The 19,675-nt window shown below is 39.1% G+C and overlaps 1 protein-coding gene across 1 annotated transcript; it reads left to right on the plus strand.

The window, feature by feature from the left end:
* Nucleotides 1–3,718: 3,718 nt before the first annotated feature.
* LOC116246748 (uncharacterized) lies at nucleotides 3,719–18,064 on the plus strand. Its single transcript, XM_031618607.2, has 28 exons — nucleotides 3,719–4,074; nucleotides 4,110–4,168; nucleotides 4,730–4,823; nucleotides 4,906–4,981; nucleotides 5,397–5,461; nucleotides 5,547–5,591; nucleotides 5,675–5,775; nucleotides 5,863–6,004; nucleotides 9,097–9,158; nucleotides 9,253–9,326; nucleotides 9,405–9,475; nucleotides 10,259–10,346; nucleotides 10,427–10,499; nucleotides 10,580–10,675; nucleotides 11,030–11,138; nucleotides 11,329–11,422; nucleotides 11,522–11,605; nucleotides 11,684–11,840; nucleotides 12,285–12,472; nucleotides 12,764–12,808; nucleotides 13,000–13,028; nucleotides 13,115–13,236; nucleotides 13,889–13,936; nucleotides 14,595–14,719; nucleotides 14,845–15,212; nucleotides 15,280–16,261; nucleotides 16,333–16,380; nucleotides 17,290–18,064. Exons 1-28 carry the CDS (start codon nucleotides 3,791–3,793, stop codon nucleotides 17,479–17,481), a joined length of 3,921 nt encoding a protein of 1,306 aa, XP_031474467.1. The 5' UTR covers nucleotides 3,719–3,790; the 3' UTR covers nucleotides 17,482–18,064.
* The last annotated feature ends 1,611 nt before the right edge of the window (nucleotides 18,065–19,675 follow it).

The raw sequence follows: 19,675 nt of genomic DNA on the forward strand, positions 1-19,675 counted from the left end.
TGTCAAAACAACATTAGTGCGTCACACTCAGAACTGAAATACTCTTTGTATATGAAAAATGTAAATATAAAGTTCTTTTCTCATTAAAACATTTTCATTCCCCGACTGATTAATTGGTTAGAAAGGGTGGTTCCTTTTTCCATGGGCCGTTGTGTCAGAAAAGTTACAAGTGAAAAGGCAATATAAATCAAGTTCTCAGCTGATAATCTCAAATGATTACCGTCAAAAGGTTTCTCTTTATTCCAAAATTCACCTCCCTGGATATTTCTTTTCTGAAAAGTTGGTTCTCGCATCCAGTTAATTTTTGTTCCAACAGAATGCAATATACTTTGAGAAATTCATAAACAGCCAATGACCAATTAGTTTATTAAAAACTGCCTACCTACCATTTAAACATTTACAAATAACCACTTGACTTTATAAGATAATTTACAAACACGTGCTTCGTTAAATTTACATATGTGTTAAAAAGCTATTTTAGCCAAAGATGATTTTATTGAACAAATGTTTAACCCACATTTTTCATGTCAATTTCAGAATTTAAGGAGTTGTTTGACAGCAATAAACATTTTGGAAATATGTTACAGAGTTATATAATTTTGTTTTAGTCTTTAGAGTGCATCTACGTAACATTAACATAATGTTCATGTTGCCAAGTGACCCCTTGACTTCTCTGAACTTTTAGAAACAATAACATTTGCAATATGGACTCTCATGGATGACAATAAACAGGATTCGGATTGACTATCCAGCCAAACAAGTTCAAATAATTGTAATATAGAAAAATATTAACATTTGGTTGATAAGTAGAATCAGATAAGGATTTAAAAGCGAAACCCGATTGGATTCAAATTCGCGTTCGGTTTTCAATAAATATTCGATTGAATTAATATTTAAATCTGGTTACATATAATATTTTATATCAAATATCCATGTATTTTGAAAACCAGTTTTATTCAGTTGGCTGTGCATATATGAAGGCTGAGGTTTGATTCAAATTCAATCGTGAAAGTAAAAGTCGAATTGGGATCAGTTTAAGACTGCCAATTTAAAAGTCCGATTCATACTAAACTTGTCTTCATCTGCATTTTACTGTAAGATAAATAATGATCATGCAAACATCCTATAAACTGGATTTATAAACAAAAAATATTTAGTAAGATCTGATCTATTGGCAGATTCACCTTGCATCGACCCGGGAGCTCGCTTGGGCCATGGCCGTCCCCCTCAATCTTTGAAAAACTAAACTTAGTGGTTTATTTTTTCCAAACATTTTAAACCAGCCCCATACAAATTTTGAAAATTATACAATACTACTCTTAAAAATAAGTTTTTGACTAGACGTGTCTGTGTATATATATATATATATACATAAAAAACTTAAAGTCACGTATAACAATCTAATCGTTATTTCAATTCAATCATTTCATTAAAAAACAATAAAAACAATAAGATAAAAGTGATGAGCGTAATATTAGTTTACATTGTTTTTTCACAACCATTCATTCTTTCAATCGTTCGAGTATAAATATATATATATTAAAATTTTTGCTATACTTTTCATTTATTTCATGGAACTTTAACGTGAAAAAAATATTTGTTCTAACACAGAAAAAGACGTTTTTCCCAAATTCTCCAAAATGGCCTCAAAGCTGAGTATGCTCGAGATGCCGATGGCTGTTCCCCATGTGTTAACACACGTGGGACAGCGGCGCCCGCCTTCATCGACGCATGCCGCGCATGATGTGGAGCTTCGTCGCGTCGACCGCCTATGCTTCTTACACTTTAGTCCTATATTCCGTTAATAATTGTAAAAAAGTGGTCATATGTTCTCTTGGTTTTCTTTCAGCTGGGTGCGCTGTTCCGGCTAATAATGATTAAACAAAAAGCCTCCTTTTCACCGTTACCTTTTTATTTAGCAAAAATCAGAACAAACTGAATGCAAGGATAATAGTACATAGAATTTTAATATAAGTTTTTTTTTTTATAAATTATCTTTGCATCGTTTCGTAATTTAACGAGTGTTCAAAATGTCGATTACGAAACAGTACTTATAAGAAGCACATGCTTGCGCTCTTCTTCTTTCAGCTCAAATCTCTATCAATCAAAACAAATCACTTACGCCTGATAATAAACTTCTCTCCCTAAAGTTTCGAGTAATGTCACATGTACGTGGGGATAACAAGGCGATAACACCTTGACGGCATACGAATTAACGGTAAAAGCGGTGCCTACGAAGGAAAATTTTCGCGTATAAAGCGGCAGTATCGTTCTTCCCACACGAGAGGAGGAAGAAAGAGATGGCTGATCGATGCGACGCGACGTGCGGGTGCCCCTACCCCTGCCCGGGGGGCGCTAGTTGCAGGTATGTTTCCGATTAGTTGCAGGCATGTTTCCGATTTCATGAATGAATTCGATGAAACGGGTCACATATATGCCGGCCCTGCCTAGTAACAGGCAACGGCCGTCGAGCCCGGCCTGGTTTGTCGCTATTTCTGCGGCTCACTTTAATTTGGTCCGAGCCCCCTTGCAGGTGCACTACCACCAGGGCCGCCACTACGGGGACGGCGCCGGCGACGGGCGCCGGCGGAGGCTCGACGATAGCGCATAAGTTCTGCAAGTGCGGCGCCCACTGCAGCTGCACCCCCTGCGAGTGCCTCACCACCTCAGCCGGCGGTGTCGGCCGCGCTTTCTGCACCTGCGGACCCGGCTGCACCTGCGAGAAGTGCACCACTTAGTTGAATCGGAAGCTGCATGCATGTCCGGCCCCTCGGAACCCATCTCTCACCAAGAACCGATGGTGGTGGACACTGGACTGGTCGTGGTAGCAGCAGTGCTGGTAACCATGTAGTCGCTGTAGTAAGGAAAGGCGGATTGCCGTCTTGTTTGTAGTCACAACTCTGTAGGTCAGCTGTGTGAGTGTGCGCGTGATGGTGTAGATGGAGCACATTGTATCTACTCTCCTATGGGAATAATGCTTTTGCTTTATGATCAGCAATCTCAGTAAGCCTTCTGTTTGATGAAAGGCGCCCTTGAGATTTGAACTTGTGATCTCTAGCCGCTTGTCGGGTGCTTTTGTTCACCTCTAAAAACGAGCAAAGTGCAATAAACCCTTTCTTCGGAAGATCTGCAGGGTACAGATTTTTACTACTTTGACCCAGCTTTCATGATCTTGGCGTATGTCGGCGTGTATAAAGAGTAGAAGCCTGGTACTTGTGAGATTTGAGCATGCAATTCATAAGCAACTTGTGAATAAGAAGTAGATATATAAGCAATTTATACTAAAGAATATGTACTTGTGAGGTTTGGAGCTAGCAATTTGTAAGGAGTATGAAGTCAAAACTTGGTTTAATTTTCAAAGGGGGAGTGATAACCTGGCTTCTCTCTCAAAGTTATTCACAAAGCCCGTCACCCAAACGCAATGCCATTTTTTAAAATTTCATTAGAAATATATTTTTCACAAAACAGAGTTTATGTGAAGGTGTCATCGAAAGGGCCATTAAGTTTCAGTAACCAATCTTTTTAAACGTATATAAAAGTATACTTTCGTCGATATTTATTTTTTTATAAACCCAATGGTCGCCCAAACACAAGGCCGTCTAGCCTCCAAACGACGACAAATTTAAATCGCCTATGACTATCGCGATATCTTGCAAGACGATAGTTTCCTGTTTTAAACATTCCATTCCGCCACCCGGCGCGGTTCTGTTTCCCGCCATCTCTCCGCTCTTCTGACAAGAGAGGGGGAAAGAAGGGAAGGAGTGTGTGTGTGTTCATCTAGGGTGTGGCGATGGATCCGCCGACGGCCAAGAGCGGCGTCTACAAGATCGCCGGGGTGCCTGTGGAGTTCCCCTACAAGCCATATGGGACGCAGCTGGCGTTCATGAGCCAGGTCATCACGACACTGGAGCGGGCGAGCCGGCAGGGCCACTGCAATGCCCTCCTCGAATCGCCCACCGGCACCGGCAAGACCCTCTCCCTGCTCTGCGCCGTCCTCGCCTGGCAGCGCAACTACAACCGCAGGCCCAAGCGCCAACTCCCCCCTCCCCCCTCTCGTCAGATCTCTTCTCCACCGTCGTAGCTGATTTTCCCTCTTCCACCGCTCCTAGGAGCCATGAGGACCCGTTGGTCTCTGGCGGCGGATTCATCCGGGAACCCGATTCTGCAGGTGAACTAGGATTACGTTTCACGTTATTTTGCCGTTTGCACATTAAGAAATAAGTGTTCGCTTTGCCTTTTTTTTTTTGGCGAAACAAACGATTAAATATGTTATTTTTTTTCTTTCGGATTGATATTTCAAGAAATTGTTCTCTAGAGATATGCTGCGATCATTCATCGATCAGCAGAACTTCTTCTATATGATTCAAAGATTGTGGAGAAGAACCCTAGCTGACGCTATCATTCTCAGCCATATTGTTTCCTTGTTGACTTTTCGAACGTGGGTGGTAGCCTAAACCACTTCCGAGCTGATTGATTGGAACCATAGTTCCACTTTGTTCCTTGCGGCAAATAGTCCATAATCTTGGATTTGAACTTACGAAAATATCTTCTGCTTGTCGACGTTTATTTCCTGGCCTGCAAGATGAACTCAGTCTCTGTGGATCATTTTCCTTTTTTTTTTCCAGAAAACGGAGCTTGTGTCTTTCCATTTAATGGTTGGTTCTTCATACGAACTCTCAATATTGGAATACTCTTATTTTCATTGCTGACCCGATCTCATGCTATTCAGGGGATGACGTCATGGGGAGATCGAGCCTCTCTGCTACTGCAGATGATAATAAAAGGGCTAGTAAAAAATATGTACCCACAATCTACTATGCCTCGTAGGTCCTGTTGGGGTTTTCAAAGAATAAATCTCTCTTTACATGGTGTTGATGTACTAATTTATTGTTAACATGTTTGAAGGAGGACACATTCCCAGATAAGTCAAGTTATTCGCGAGTATCGTAAAACTTCATATAGAGTGCCGATGGCTATATTGGTGAGTGTGAGTTCCTTCTATGTAGCAATTGCTTTAGCAGCTGAAGTGAAACTTCTGTTGTAAATTTCCCAATATAGTTAGAAGTGAGTATGAGCATACTTCTATTCGGTTGGGTGCTGAGTTGTTAACTGTATGCTCCGATCATTTTGGTATTTTGTTTGATGATAACTCTCTGTTTGTGACAAAAAAACGAGAACATATAAATAGGACAACTGCCAATGGTTATTTCAATTTGTCATGAAATCGTCCGCGATATATCAAAAAAGCACTCAATATTAGATTTAGTGACGGGCATTTCATTTTTAGAAATATTGAGACTTTCATGCATGGACGTTCTTTTCCATTTTCCTTATATCTATTTGTGCTTGTTTTATTTATGAATGCTTGCATGAGATTGTACCCGCAATTTTTCCAGGCATCCAAGAAACGTTACTGCATCAATGACCGCGTATGCAATAAACAAAATGTGGATGAAGAATGGTAAACTTCTAAAGCTCGGCTTATGTCTGCTTGTTTTGTTTTTGTTTCTTTGGTTTCTGATTGAGTGCTTTGGATTTATCGTCAGTAAATTGCTTCTCAAGGACCCCGATCGTGGATGTGTTGGATCTAAGTATGGGAATTCTATTGCTTTATGTGCGACAGTTGTTAATGGTGCTTTCGATCAAGCCTAACAATCAAAATTTTCATCTGCAGAAATGCCCATAAAGTTAAAAGCCATCCTTCTGTTAGGAAAGGTGGCTCACTTGAGGTTCATGATATTGAAGATCTAGTTAAAGTTGGAAGGGGTATCCAAGGTCATGTACTTTTTAGTACTTTTTTTTGTAAATGAAGTTTTCTGTGCATAGCTAATGCTAACAGCTAAAGTGGCTTCCTTATTGTAGGTTGCCCATACTTTGGAGCTCAGCTAATGGCTATAGATGCTCACATAATCTTTTGCCCATATAGCTATGTATTAGATCCTGTTGTCCGCAGAGCTATGGATGTAGATCTTACTGGAGCAATAGTGATCTTTGATGAAGCACAGTATGATCCATTGTCGCTCAGAAGTGCTTTTTGCATAACTAGATTCAGTTGTACATGGAGTTGGCTATATGTTTGGCTGCATTTCTGGGGTTTTAGTGAGAGTTTATGCATATTACCTTAATTGCTGCAGCCTTCTTGATCCTGTTCTTTGCTACCTTATTGTGCTTCTTTCCCATTTCTATTTATAAGAAATTATGCATTATGTACCTCTATTAATCACTCTCTGGTTGTTGACTCTGCTATAAAAAGGTGCATCTGCTTCTGTTGCTTCCCCTATTCTACCATGAATAAATATGCAGGGGAAGTGATACAGGAGAAAATTTGACTAATCTCGTCAGATTATATAGTTAAGAAACCAAGCAGATTCTTTGGATCCAATTGATGTTAAGTTATTCTTGTGTGTTCTTAACCTAAGTAGACTTTATTGTATCTAGGTATATTCTTGGAAGAATTGATTAGGATTTGAGGCTCCATAGGCAATATGACATTACTATTCTATTAAATCTCGAGGACAAAGTACAGTTATATAATTTATATGCTGATCCGTTTCAGCATATTCCTACAAGTTTAGTTATGAATGTGAAGAAAGAAAATAAGCTTGAACAACTTAAGTGTGGTTCTTGCCATGTTAACTGACCACGGAGCTTCCTGAAATGAATTATGGGAAGCAGGAGGAATGTTTAGTCTCAGAGTGGTATAGTATCATGGCTTAATACATAGATAGCCTCTTTGAAGTTGGCCTAAGAAAAGCACAAGTCTGGAACCAATGATTTATGTCATCATCCCCATTTTTGTCACAGGAAATACTTTGTGTGGTTATAAGCATGGTTGAATATGTTATGAAAATTTTAAAAGTTCATGATATTTTCATGACTTACACACACACACACACACACACACATATCTATATATCTATATATCTATATATATATATATATATATATATATATATATATATATATATATATATATGTATGTATGTATGTATATTGTGATTTCTTATCATACAATGATGAAATTTCAAATTCTCGCTTGCTTTGTATTCCTGTGAGAAATTTTTTATGATGTATTCATGGAGAATTTTTTGATGGTGTCAGTCATTTCTGTAGAATTTTTAAAGGTATTGGGAATTAAGCAAGTGCAAGCTATGTCACATGAGTGCGGGGTGCAGGTGCGCCGGTGCGGGTGTCGGAGCGGCACATCCCAAAAAGTTTAGGTGCGGCGATGGTATTTTATTATTATTGTTATTAATTTATTACATATATATAACAACATAAGCATGTATATATTATTATTACAATTTAGTTATTAATGTATATAACACACTTGCATAATTGTATTGCATAGGAAAATATCAGAACAACATATATTATATATAATTATATTACATATAGTAATTTAGTAATATGACATACTAACAGTCTTAACATAAAACATAAAAAAATGATAGAATCATAGAAGCAGAAATTGAAAATTTGAAATTAAAACTTCAAAAGAACAACACTAACCACAGCTGGTCGGCTGCATAATGCATATATAAAAAAGCTTATATTATATATTATAAGTTTATAACATGAGAATATATCACTATATCAGTTGCAAAGTATATATGCACGGCTGACTATATATATTTGTTACTTGAACTTTGAAACTTTTATAGTAGATTCAAGAACAACTGAACAAGCATCTAAAATAAAATGCTAAAATGTATACAGCAATTATAGCAATTGCAGTCCAGTACTCAGCAGTGTATACCACGGACTACAGAAATACAAAACATGAGAAGTTGAGAACTGTATACTATTTAGGCATATAGGCTGTAGACCATGATGACATGATATGAAAGTATCAAACAGCAGTAAAATTGACTTAAAAGTGATGCAATCAAAGACAAACACACAAGGCGCAACAAAAAAATGAACAGATGGAACGATTCGTCATGCTGGAATCTGGCATGTGGTTGGGTTATTGGTGGGTTCAGAGTCTTCAGCTTCAATCTGTTTGTTTTCCGACAGATTTGGGTGGAGACACAGCAGCTCGTCGCTGTAGGAGATGGCGATGGTGGAGTTCCAGTGCAGCAATGCCTCTTGTGACCTTGTCATTGGATGGTGGCTGAATCAATGCCTCTCGTCGCAGGAAAAAGGTTGAAGACAGCTGCTGCTTGTGAAGATTGCCCACCGGTCACTAGAAAAACGTGAAGATCGCTGGAAGGAGGAGCACACTGCACGGCAGGGCACGGGCAAAGGTAGCAGGCATAAGGGCTTCAAATGAAAAGAGTCAAATCCCTAACCCCCTTTTTGTTTATGTTTTAACAAATTAAAACAAAAAACCAAAAAATGGGACACATTTAGATCGGACTGGGGTTGACCGCACCTGACTCGAGGTTGATGCGAGTTAGGTGCACGTCGGAATTGGACGAATATAGTCTGGTGTGGCTGACCTCATCCGACACACGTTGACTGGCTCGGCTGTGGCAGTAAAATAGAAGAGTCCGTGTGACTTAGAGTGCAAGGATCTTGATGTTCCTAAACAAGTGGTACTGATACAGCTTTTCTTTGCCACCGACAACAGAAAGCATTTTAGAAGTGCTTTTTGAGTAATAAATTGATCTGATATGGGGCTAAGATAAACGTCTGTCGCTATTTTTTTAGCATATATTAGACACTTACTGATAAACTTTATTCCTAATATTTTTTGGATACATACTCATGATTTTTGTAGTCAGAAGATTTCATAAAAAGAATAAAGGCCTCAGATAAACATCTTTTGTCGTTTTTTTAGCATATATTAGATAATGATGAAACTTATTCCTAATATTTGTTGGATACTTGCCGATGATTTTTGTAGTTAAGTTTCTAACTTCTAAACTTTCACAAAAAGATTGAAGGTAAAAGAACCTCCTAAGACATTGAATGGAAAATGTGTGCTGCAAATGAGATTTGTGAATGTGGTTATAATTATCATGCCCTTATTTGAATGCCATCCCTGATCCCTCTTATCTTGTTATCATTATATTGTTATTCATCTGCCAGAACGATGCAGTAGACATGTGCCTTGTAACTAAACTTGTTGTAAATATTTTTATTCTGCAGTAACATAGAAGACATGGCACGGGATGCAGGTAGTTTTGATGCTGAGGAAGATGTTCTAGATAGTAAGTGATTCTTACTCTTTATTTCAGTATATAAGAGGATGGACATCTTGATTTGATTCTGATTTTAGTTCTGCTTGTATGTATGCCTGTATAGAGTTGCAAGTTGAACTGGCACAATTGAGCTCTGTTGACAATAACATTTACCAACCATTGCATGATATGATTCAGGTACTTGCTATACTATAGCTTACATTTTTTTTATTTAGATTGTCATTTTCTTGACATTTTTGATTCTGCATTTTCTAGGGAATCACTACTTGGATGGGTCAAAGAAAAGATAAATTAGAGAAGTTCGAATTTGAGCGTCATTTTTCCTGGTAATAATGTTTGGTCTATATGTCCTTCTATACCTTTTCTAGGGAAATGATCAATGAACTTATTTTTTGATTCACCATTAACTCTTGGTCATTGTGAACGGAAAGGTACACATGAAAGGTACACCATTAACTCTACAGAAATGACTGACACCATCAAAACATTCTCCATGAATACATCAAAAAATTCTCCATGAATACATTTTTTGATTCACCATTAACTCTTGGTCGTTGTGAACGGAAAGGTATGCATGAACTTATTTCATCATGATGCAAGGACATTATTAGAGCATTTACCTGAAACTAGCATACACAAACAACTTAAATCATCTTAATTAGAAAACCTGTATATAATCATGAATATATTTCACATACACAACATATATACATGGTATACACACACACTTATATGTAATATCCAGCTGACATAAAACTCCCATGCTGGATGCCGGACAAATCTTCCTCTCCTGGGTCATGTTGGAGAATTCTGGCCTCTCATGCTCAAACTTGTAATGTGCATTGTCAAGGTAGAGAAAATTTGATTATTGATCCTGGGTGCTTATACATTTTGTTTTCCGTGCTTTTCAATGCATTCATGTGACCGTAATTTTTAGCATGCATTTAGGGATGTCATGTGTTTGTCAGTTAGTTTTGTCATGTTCAACACCCACGATGCTCACAAACATTTTCACTGGTGTTCACATCCAAAATTCGTGACCTTATAAGCAGCATGATAGCACTGTATTTTTTGTTTGAAGTAAGTTGTTTGCTTCACTCCTTTTACAGTTGGACTGGAGATAATGCTGTAAAGGAACTTGAAGCTGCTGGCATTTCTCAACAGTGCTTACCTGTCCTGCAACAGTGTGCCATGAAGGTAGTATTTCAAAATTTGTCTATGAAACCTCTTAGAAATAAGATGTTGTCACACACTCATATTTGAGTTTGTTGAACTAGGCGATCAAAATTGCTTCAGATGCAGAGATAGATAGGGTCCATCTGAGTGGCATGTCCGTAGCAACTTTGGATGGTATGCAAGTAATTTATTCTGGTTTGCATGCCATCGGTGCCCATATGCTATTGACTATTTTTCTTTTCTAAATTATGCAGGATTGATTTCTGCACTTAGCAATTTGTTTGCCGGTGGTGGGATTCATCTAATTGATTATCAGCTAGCCTTGCAAAGATATATTAAAAGGGAGAGCGGTAAATGGATCCAGCTATTTATCCTACAGTATTTATCCTAAAGATAATCAAGCAATCAGTTATTAATAATCTTTTGAATTTCATAAAGTAATCTATCTGTGACATTTGTTAGTGGGATTGCCTGCTGTTTTATTTCTATGCTTTTCAAGATCCAAGCTACTTGTGGATTTTCAGTACAGATAAACAAGTTCAAGTTTGCCTCAATATGTGGAGGTTACCCTGAAAATTGCTGATTTTGCTTTTGAAGCTAAAGGAAAACAATATGCTCTATCCTTGGATTTTTGTCTTCTTATGGTACTAACATTTTGCATATGATTTTGTGGGGGATGATTGACTCTTTGTAGCCAAATGCAGGAAGTAATGCAAGTGGTTGGACACATTGTTTTAGCCTGTGGTGCTTGAACCCTTCAGTAGTTTTTAGAGAGCTTGCAGACCTATCCTTATCTGTGATACTTACCTCTGGGTACACATCTTAGTGGACTTTCTTGTTATATTTTTCAATCACATGCATGTTCACTTAGTTTACAAATGTACTTTTCACAGTGGGCTAAATTTATGTTTTATAACAGTTGTCCGTATGCATTTATAATATGATTTCCTTGTTGTCATTACCTCTTTTCTTTTTAATTATTATTTTACCCTTGGTGGTTTAGAACACTTTCACCCATGAGCTCGTTTGCCTCTGAACTTGGAGTCCAATTTGAGATATGCATGGAAGCGCCACATGTGATAAATATGGAATCTCAGGTGCAGACTTTCTTTTCATATATATGTATATATATATCACGATTTTTATAACTGTGGGTCACTAGCAATAGTTCTTCTGTTGAATCCTTTGGTTTGCAGCTCTGGGCGGCGGTAGTCTCCAATGGCCCTGATAATGTTTGTCTGAATGCAAGCTATAAGACAGCTGATAACTATGCTTTTCAAGTAAGACCACAATAGGCAAGATTGTTTCTATCTTTAAAAACTTGCATCTTACAGTTACCAATATTTTCGTTCTTGAAGGATTCACTCGGTGCATCTTTGGAGGAGATATGCAAGGTAGTGCCTGGTGGTGTATTGGTGTTTTTTCCTAGCTATAAACTAATGGATAAGCTATGTTGCCGTTGGAAGCAGACTGGTCTATGGTCTCGGTTGTGTGAAAGGAAGCCTGTTTTTGTTGGTACGATTTTTGAGTGCTTTACCTTTCAGAATAAGGCATGTTATTTTTGCAATATCAATGTGGACATGATTTCCATGGCAGCAGGAGTCCTCCCTACTGTATTGTATGTAAACAAAATCAATAAGTGTATGCAAGGTGGGGTTATACATTTCAGTGAAGGCATGTCTTTTAGCAATATGAATATGGACTGACAATTTTTAGGCAACTAAGGTTCCTTCCTACACTGCTAGGTTATTTGTTGTAGCTGAATATTCCTGCACTTATGTATCTCAGTCTCTCAGATGACTTGTTTCAAATCTTTGTTTCCACAATTTTGCTTTCTTGACACGGCATCAGTATAATATTTTACCTGTCCTAAGCTGGGAAACTTCATTTTTTTCATATACCTTGTACTATCAGAAAATCAAGGATGTTAACCATTTATATTCCTCCATTATGTGCTAGAACCACGAGGGAGTTCAGATGATTTTGAGTCAGTCCTGAGAGGCTATTATGGATCTATTCGTGGAATGAGAAAGCCTGTAAAATTGAAGGGTCGGAATAAGCGAGACTTCAAGCATTTGGTTGACGATGATTCTCTCCAAAATGATCCTAAAGGAGAAGCTGCCCTCCTAGCAGTATGCCGAGGCAAGGTACCTTTTTATTAGATTGTCATCACCTGTGGTAGTTTCTTTTATTATTTTCTATCTGATACTATTTTACTTGTTTTTTCTACAACCGAGCACCTTTTTCTTATTTCTTTCATTTTATGTCCAAGCATCGGTACTCTTCATCCTTAATTTTTATCATCCTTAATTTTTATCAATTGCGTAAAACTACAGTTATAATGTTTTTCTGTAGTTAAAGCAGATCTAGTGTGCAAATATCTTTTAAGGCAAGCTCAAGTGAAAGAGCCATTTCTTATTACCTTTTTTTTTTGGCAGGTTTCTGAAGGTATTGACTTCTCTGATGAAAATGCTCGGGTTGTTGTATCCTTCAAATGCTCATTTGAAGTTGTGTTTTATTTCCCTCTGCCAAACTAATTTGAAGTTTGAACTGCTTTTATTTCCAAATTATGTGGTATTAGCGGATAATCTTTTCAGCATGCACACATACTGGAAAAACTTGCACACTATATTGGTTGATTGATAATCTTATGCTAGTTCCTTAACATAGTTAGGTTATTGTTGGAATACCTTTCCCTAACAAGTAAGTTATTCCATAGTCTTGTTAACTGTTTGCGGTATATTGGCTGTTACGAGACTGTATTCATTTCTAGATGCAATTCTATGTAGGAATGACATAAAAGTGGTTATGAAAAAGAGGTACAATGACAAATATAGATCTTCTAAAAAGCTCCTTAGTGGGAACGAATGGTACTGCCAGCAAGCATTTCGAGCTCTGAATCAGGCTTCAGGTATGTATTTCTATCCTTTAATGCTTCAGTTTTTAGCAAAAATGTAGTTTTTGTTAAATTCTCTGCCTTCGGTCCTTATCCTTTATAATTAGACAAGAACAATGAGATATACGAGTGCTTTTCCTTGTCTTCACTTATTTTTTACCTGAGAAAATTCATTTTCTTTACTTTTTTGGATTTGAGGGTCGGATAAACTTTTTCTACCTAAAATGAGGTTCTTCGTCAAGACAAATGCTGGGGAAACTACATAAAAAGAAGCACCTTCTATGCTCATGTTCATGGATCCGAAATTTTTCAAAGGTTCGGATTAATCTGTGATAATGGTACTGTGTATTTTGTCAGTAAAGAAATAGTCCAGCAAAGGAAGCCCTATTGGTCCACTCACACAAATAGAGATGACAACATGCCACCTCAGGACTGTCGGAAGATCCCACAATTCGAACCTATTTGGTTGTTCCTCAAAAGTACTTCATAACATCATCCCTGTTTCAAGAAAAATTCAACCTGAAATATCGGTCACTGCATTGCTCACATCTATTACTCAACCACCCAGATTGCTACAACTTTTCGTTGGTTTTTATGCTTTTCAGAAAATTTATTAATGCAGTTCAAATTTTGTTCTTTAATCCTTATGTTTCTCTTCCTTCCACAGGTCGATGCATACGACATAGGGACGACTATGGAGCTATAATTTTGTTAGGTAATTCAATGTCCTTGCTTGTTGTTTCTCTAATGACAAATCATAATGTTAAATACTACAATAGAGGAGTGAGCAGATTTAGTTATTTCCATTTATCTTTTCCTTTCAACGTCCAACAACTTTTGAGACAAAAACATTTGAAGCTAAGTTCCTTGATGCCTTTTTAACAATGGTGGTTTTCTAACCTTGCTTCACTGCATTAAACTGGGATTATATTTTGATGAAATGTGATTGTGATGCTTCTAGGGATGCTAATTATTTGGTATAGTCCAATATCCAATTCAAATCCAATTTCAAGTAATTGGATTCAGTAAGAAAATTTACATCTGATTAACAATTGCATAAATATACAGTTCTTATGGTTATCTGAGTCCAGAAAATTCACATCTGATTAGCAATTGCATAAATATACAGGTCTTATGGATATGTGAGTCCAGTTACATGTAAAACTTTGGATACAGTTTTCTATTTTCTGCATTTGAATCCGAATCTAATGTAAACTGAATGGCATTATTTTTTACTGATTTACCAGATGTCTTTTGCTTGATTTTGATTGAATGTGACCTGATGCTTTCATGAAATCAATATAATTCGATGTATAAAATTTTAATTCATGCTCCATAATCCAACTTATTGTTTCCTTTGCATATCTTTTCAGATGAGCGGTTTAGGGGGGAGAAGAATGTGGCCAACATGTCGAAGTGGCTTAGGAAGTCAATTAAGGAATATGACAATTTCAGCATGGCAATCGACGCTCTAGAGAAGTTCTATCCCAAAGCTAAGGTCACCTTCTTATCTTGATTTTATAATGCTCACCCTGCTTTTGGTGCCCTAATCCCTACGGATTTCAAATTCACAATTCTCAACATGTCTCCTTTGACCATTGATTGCCCATCTGTTATTAACAGGAAAAGGTAGATGAAAAATATGTTAATATGAAAACAGCTGCAATTGGTGATTCACTTGCTAATGAAGGTCATGAGAAAACGACCAACAACTCAGGGAGTGGGTCACAGAAAAAGACAACTCAGAAAGTAAAGAAAATCTGCAAAGGACAGGAAAAGCAAATTGCTTCTAGTGATAAGCTAATGCCATTGGAAAACTGCGTACTGAAAAAGCTCTCTGCTGCCATTAAAGGAAGCAACCTGTTTTATAGCCCTTCGAGAAAGGAAGAACGCAATTCTCCTTTGGTTGATTCTTCTCGTGTAAAAACAAAAACGATTGATAGACAGAAACGGGATGAAATTATGGGTACCTCATTAAGAAAAGCATCAAGGTACTTTTTCTATACTTAATCATGCATTTATCTGGTTCTTGAAACCAATAAGAGATTATCTGTGCAGGTCGACAGTGGAGGACAGTGGAAATTCAACTGGCTCTGACAGTAAACTTTCTAGTGACACAGAAGGGGAGCATGTTTATCATGCCATGGTGGAACAAGATGATAATTTTCCTGCCACAGCTCCAACTCTTAGTGAAAGTCCTGATAATCTGTCTCATCATTCATACAGCTTCATCACTCCATCAGGAGTCTCTTCTAAAGATGCATTGCTTCCAACTGTTACTCCAGAAAGTACGGTAGGCGCTGAAGACGTTCCAAACCCTGAATTTGAATCATCTTTGAGTCATAGTGTGAATTCCTATCATCAGAAAATGAGAAAACCAATTAGTCTGCAGTTGCACAGGTATATGCAAATGAATGTCATTGGATCCATAGGAGATGAATCTGTAGAATGTACTGATTCTATGAGTATGCATAGCTCCAGTCAAGCAAAATGGAGAACTGGATTAGCTTATCAGGATGGCACTTCAGGTATTATGAGTGAAAGTTTCAGGGAGAGCCATCCAAAAGTTCCAGACATGGAAAGCTTGATTGCCCAACCAGCTTCATGTGATTTTGGTGAACTTTCAGAGAGAGGTGAAGATTGCATTAGATCTATGATGTCATGCCTATGTTGCTCAGTCTGTGACAATCCACTTGGACTAGCAGATGAGCACTTTCTTGTGAATTGCTCATTTTCTTCATCTTCAAAATATTGTCTCAAGAGTCTCATGAAAACTGCATTGGTTACTGGAGATTCTGAAGAATCTCTTGTTGGAAGTGACCCTGGGCTTGTACCAATTATTATTTCTGACGTTAACTCTATTGATTGCCGAGTTAGCCACAAAAGAGCCACAGTAAATGATCCAAATGAGGACATCTGGTCTGAGGAAGATGGGTGCGTGTTCCGACCTGTCTATTGCCCATACTGTAGTATGTCCAACCCTTGCCTTGGGTTGCAGGTCATGGCAACAGATACATCAAATATCCATTTACTGGAAAAGGTAATGTTTCTTATTGCTGTTGTTGGATCAAACATCTTATAGCAGCAGTCTCAATCTTTTGTGCAAAGCAGATTCTTTTTCTCGAGAACCGTGTCACTGCCAGGATCCATGATGCTGAGGTAAGTTTTAGCTGTCCAACTTTTAGTTTGCTTGCATGTTCATCACTTCCTTTCTAGACATTAAGATAGAGGCAGAATAACATGGTAATGGGCTAGTTTTCATGGGAGTGTGGAAGTGGAGAAGCTAGAAAAAATGATTAGTTTTCAAAAAGCATCAAAAACGTTGTTTGGTTCTCTTTCCTAGGTAGCATTAGATAATGGACTGTGTTCCTGGTGATGCAAGGGTCAGGCTTTTTTTGGTCTTGTAGGTGCGTAGTAGTAATAGTACACATATGTAACCACAATACAGCGATTGAAGAGATAACGTTGAATTTCTACCCTGTGAGTAGACCTAGTTTACGAAACTTTCTTCCATGTTTCTTGAAATGATTCATTTAAATTTTAGATTATCTTTGTTCAATTTGGACAATTGGATGGCATACCATGATGCGTAGTTTATCAGTTTGGTTGATCATTTGATAAGAAGCTGCAGTTGCAGTTTTAACGTTTTAGAGACCCACCATTTAGAGTCATTTTGACAATAACCAAAGGCTTGTGTTATTAGTTGGACAAAATGCTGTTAGCATTGATATCTGAAGTGAATAAATGATGCGAAGAATAGGGTTTCTGTCTACCTTCTTGAATTAGGTGAATTGGCATGTTTTTATTTTATCAAAAGAAAAAGAGTAATATAACAAATTAACTTATTGAAAAATAGATATACCAAAAAAAAGGAAAGGGAAGAAAGCAAATTCTATATTAGTATGCCTCATTTTCCCTGCGGCTTGATATGATGCTTACAGGCTAATGCAGGCGATACACGCTTACATAAACAATGCTGGGTGGATCTTGAGTTGCAATTCTTAGCACAAGATCCATCGCATGCTTGCAACAGGCTGTTCTGAAAATCCTTATCTTTTGATGGGATAGGTTTCAACGTTGGCTGATGGATCAGTCTCTGTCGCAGCTTCAGATCCAAGTCTATACCAGAAAAATTCATGTCTTGTGGGATCTACGAGTGTTGGTTGTGTAATGGCCAAACACTCAAAGGTGGTTAGTTGCAAATTTGTACTTGTGATGTCAATTTTTTTGCTCTTCCTTGTGAGGCTAATCGTGTTCTAATGCTTTCTAGCTGAGGTTACCACGGAAAGAATCAGGTTCGTGAGCTGCAGATTCAGGCTGGTGCATGTGTTTATCGAGTGAGAAATTGTCCATAGTGTATAAAACTACCTTTTCTTATATAAGTGATCAAGATTGAAACTGCAAATATGGCAAGGTCCATCATGTTTACGCAGGTGCAGACAACTGAGCAGAACGAAACTATCAAATTGTTCGAGATTGGGACGGACAATCAGATGGCTGTAATGATATATCATTCGGCTGAAAGCAAAGGCTTTCAGTTGACATGGCGATAGCAACTTAAGCCACACGATCGTATTCTCTGTCTGCGATGATGACTGTCATGTCGTCAACTGGTTGCCATGCTAATCTTCCTTATGAGGGAACCTGTATGTATCCACATATTTACTAGTCCCTATTTAGAATTGGAATTTCCTCAGCAGATTCCTTTTCCAGATGCAGTGGCAGCTTTAGGAAAAGGGTGATTAACCGTGATTTGTTGGTTGCGGAGAAAAAAAACTGTGTATATGAGATTTTCCATAGAATCGCTATTATTACGACTAATTGAAGCAATAATTTCTTCTTCCGGAACGATCTCTGTGCGTTACTGATCAAAACTAATTAAGCCATTTTAAAACATTCGTTATTGTAACTACAATGCCAAAAGAAATCCCAAAATTCTCATATTCCTAAATTCTTGGTAGGCCTTTATCAGCCGTATGCATGTTAATATCTGCTCAATCTTCGTAGAAAATGAAGATCACGGCACACGATTGAAAACTTTAGTAGAGGTGAGAACAAGCACCATTATTTTTTTCTAATGCTTCCTCCCAGAAAAATGTAAATTATGAGTCAGTAGCTGTCAATCATGTGGCTAAACAAAGGAAATCACTTTCGTTCCGGCCGATCTAATTCGAACAAAACACTTATGACGCATCTTCACTAGTGTTCCTGAGCATATTTTTATCGGTCTGGAAGAATTGGAATGTTTTGGATGGGTTTAACTCGTGTAGATTTTCAAATCTTTAATTAGTTTAAGATGTTATACAAGTTTCAAAAGCTGAGAACTGCTACTATTTCTAGCTGAGGTATAACCCGCCGTCATGGTGGATAGGGTCTTGCGTTGTTGTTTGTAAGATTAGGGCTGGGCGTCAGGCCGGCCCGGCTCAATTGGGCCCGGGCCTGGGCCGGGCCCAACTCCCGGGCTCCGTCTCCCTCTCCGCTCTCCCTCCTTTCCCCCTCCTTCCTTTCCCCCTCTCGGCCAATCCCTCCTCTTTCTCCTCCTCTCCGCTCCCCCTCCCTCTTTCTTCTGCTCTCCGCTCCCCCTTTCCCTCTTTCTTCTGCTCTTCGCTCCCCCTCTCCCTCTTTCTTCTCCTCTCCGTTCCCCCTTTCCCTACGCACGCTCCCTGCTGCGAGGGACAGTTCCGGCGTGGGAGGTGGCTCCTGCGCTGCCCGCCGCGGCCGTCGACTCGCCACGGGCTCACCGCGGCCCGCGGTCTGTCTGTAGCAGCTCTGGGAGGGGGAGCCGGGTTGTCAGGTATACTTGCTGAAGTTCGGCGATGGACAGTTCCGACGTGGGAGGTAGCCGCTCCCCCTCTCCCTCTTTCTTCTCCTCTCTGTTCCCCCTTTCCCTATGCGCGCTCCCTGCTGAAGTCTGGCAAGGGACAGTTCCGACGTGGGAGGTGGCTCCTGCGCTGCCCGCCGCGGCCGTAGACTCGCCGCGGCCCGCGGTCCTTTTGTAGCAGCTCTGGGAGGGGGAGCCGGGATGTCAGGTATACTTGCTAAAGTTCGGCGATGGACAGTTCCGACGTGGGAGGTAGCCCCTGCGCTGCCCGCCGTGGCCGTCGACTCGCCACGGCCCGCAGTCCGTCTAGCAGCTCCAGGAGGAAGACGGGAGGGGGAGCCAGACCGTCAGGTATACTCTTGATGTTAACACGCCAAACAGGTCGACCTGGGCCTCATTTTGGGTGGACAGACCCGGTACCCGGCCCAGCAATATTACGGGCCGGGCCCAGGCTTCAGGCCCGACCCAGGCCGGGCCGGCCCGATACCCACCTAAGATACAAGGTAACTAAGATTGTGCAAATCACGCTAATCGAAGCCACAAATAGTGGTTTCAATATTTCCCTTCGTCAAGAAGCCCGTGTATAAGTTGCCCTTGGCGCCTGCAAATAAGGTTATTCAGATGTCTAGCTTA

Source organism: Nymphaea colorata, chromosome 2 (assembly GCF_008831285.2).
Source record: "Nymphaea colorata isolate Beijing-Zhang1983 chromosome 2, ASM883128v2, whole genome shotgun sequence".
In the NCBI taxonomy this organism is placed as follows: Eukaryota; Viridiplantae; Streptophyta; class Magnoliopsida; order Nymphaeales; family Nymphaeaceae; genus Nymphaea; species Nymphaea colorata.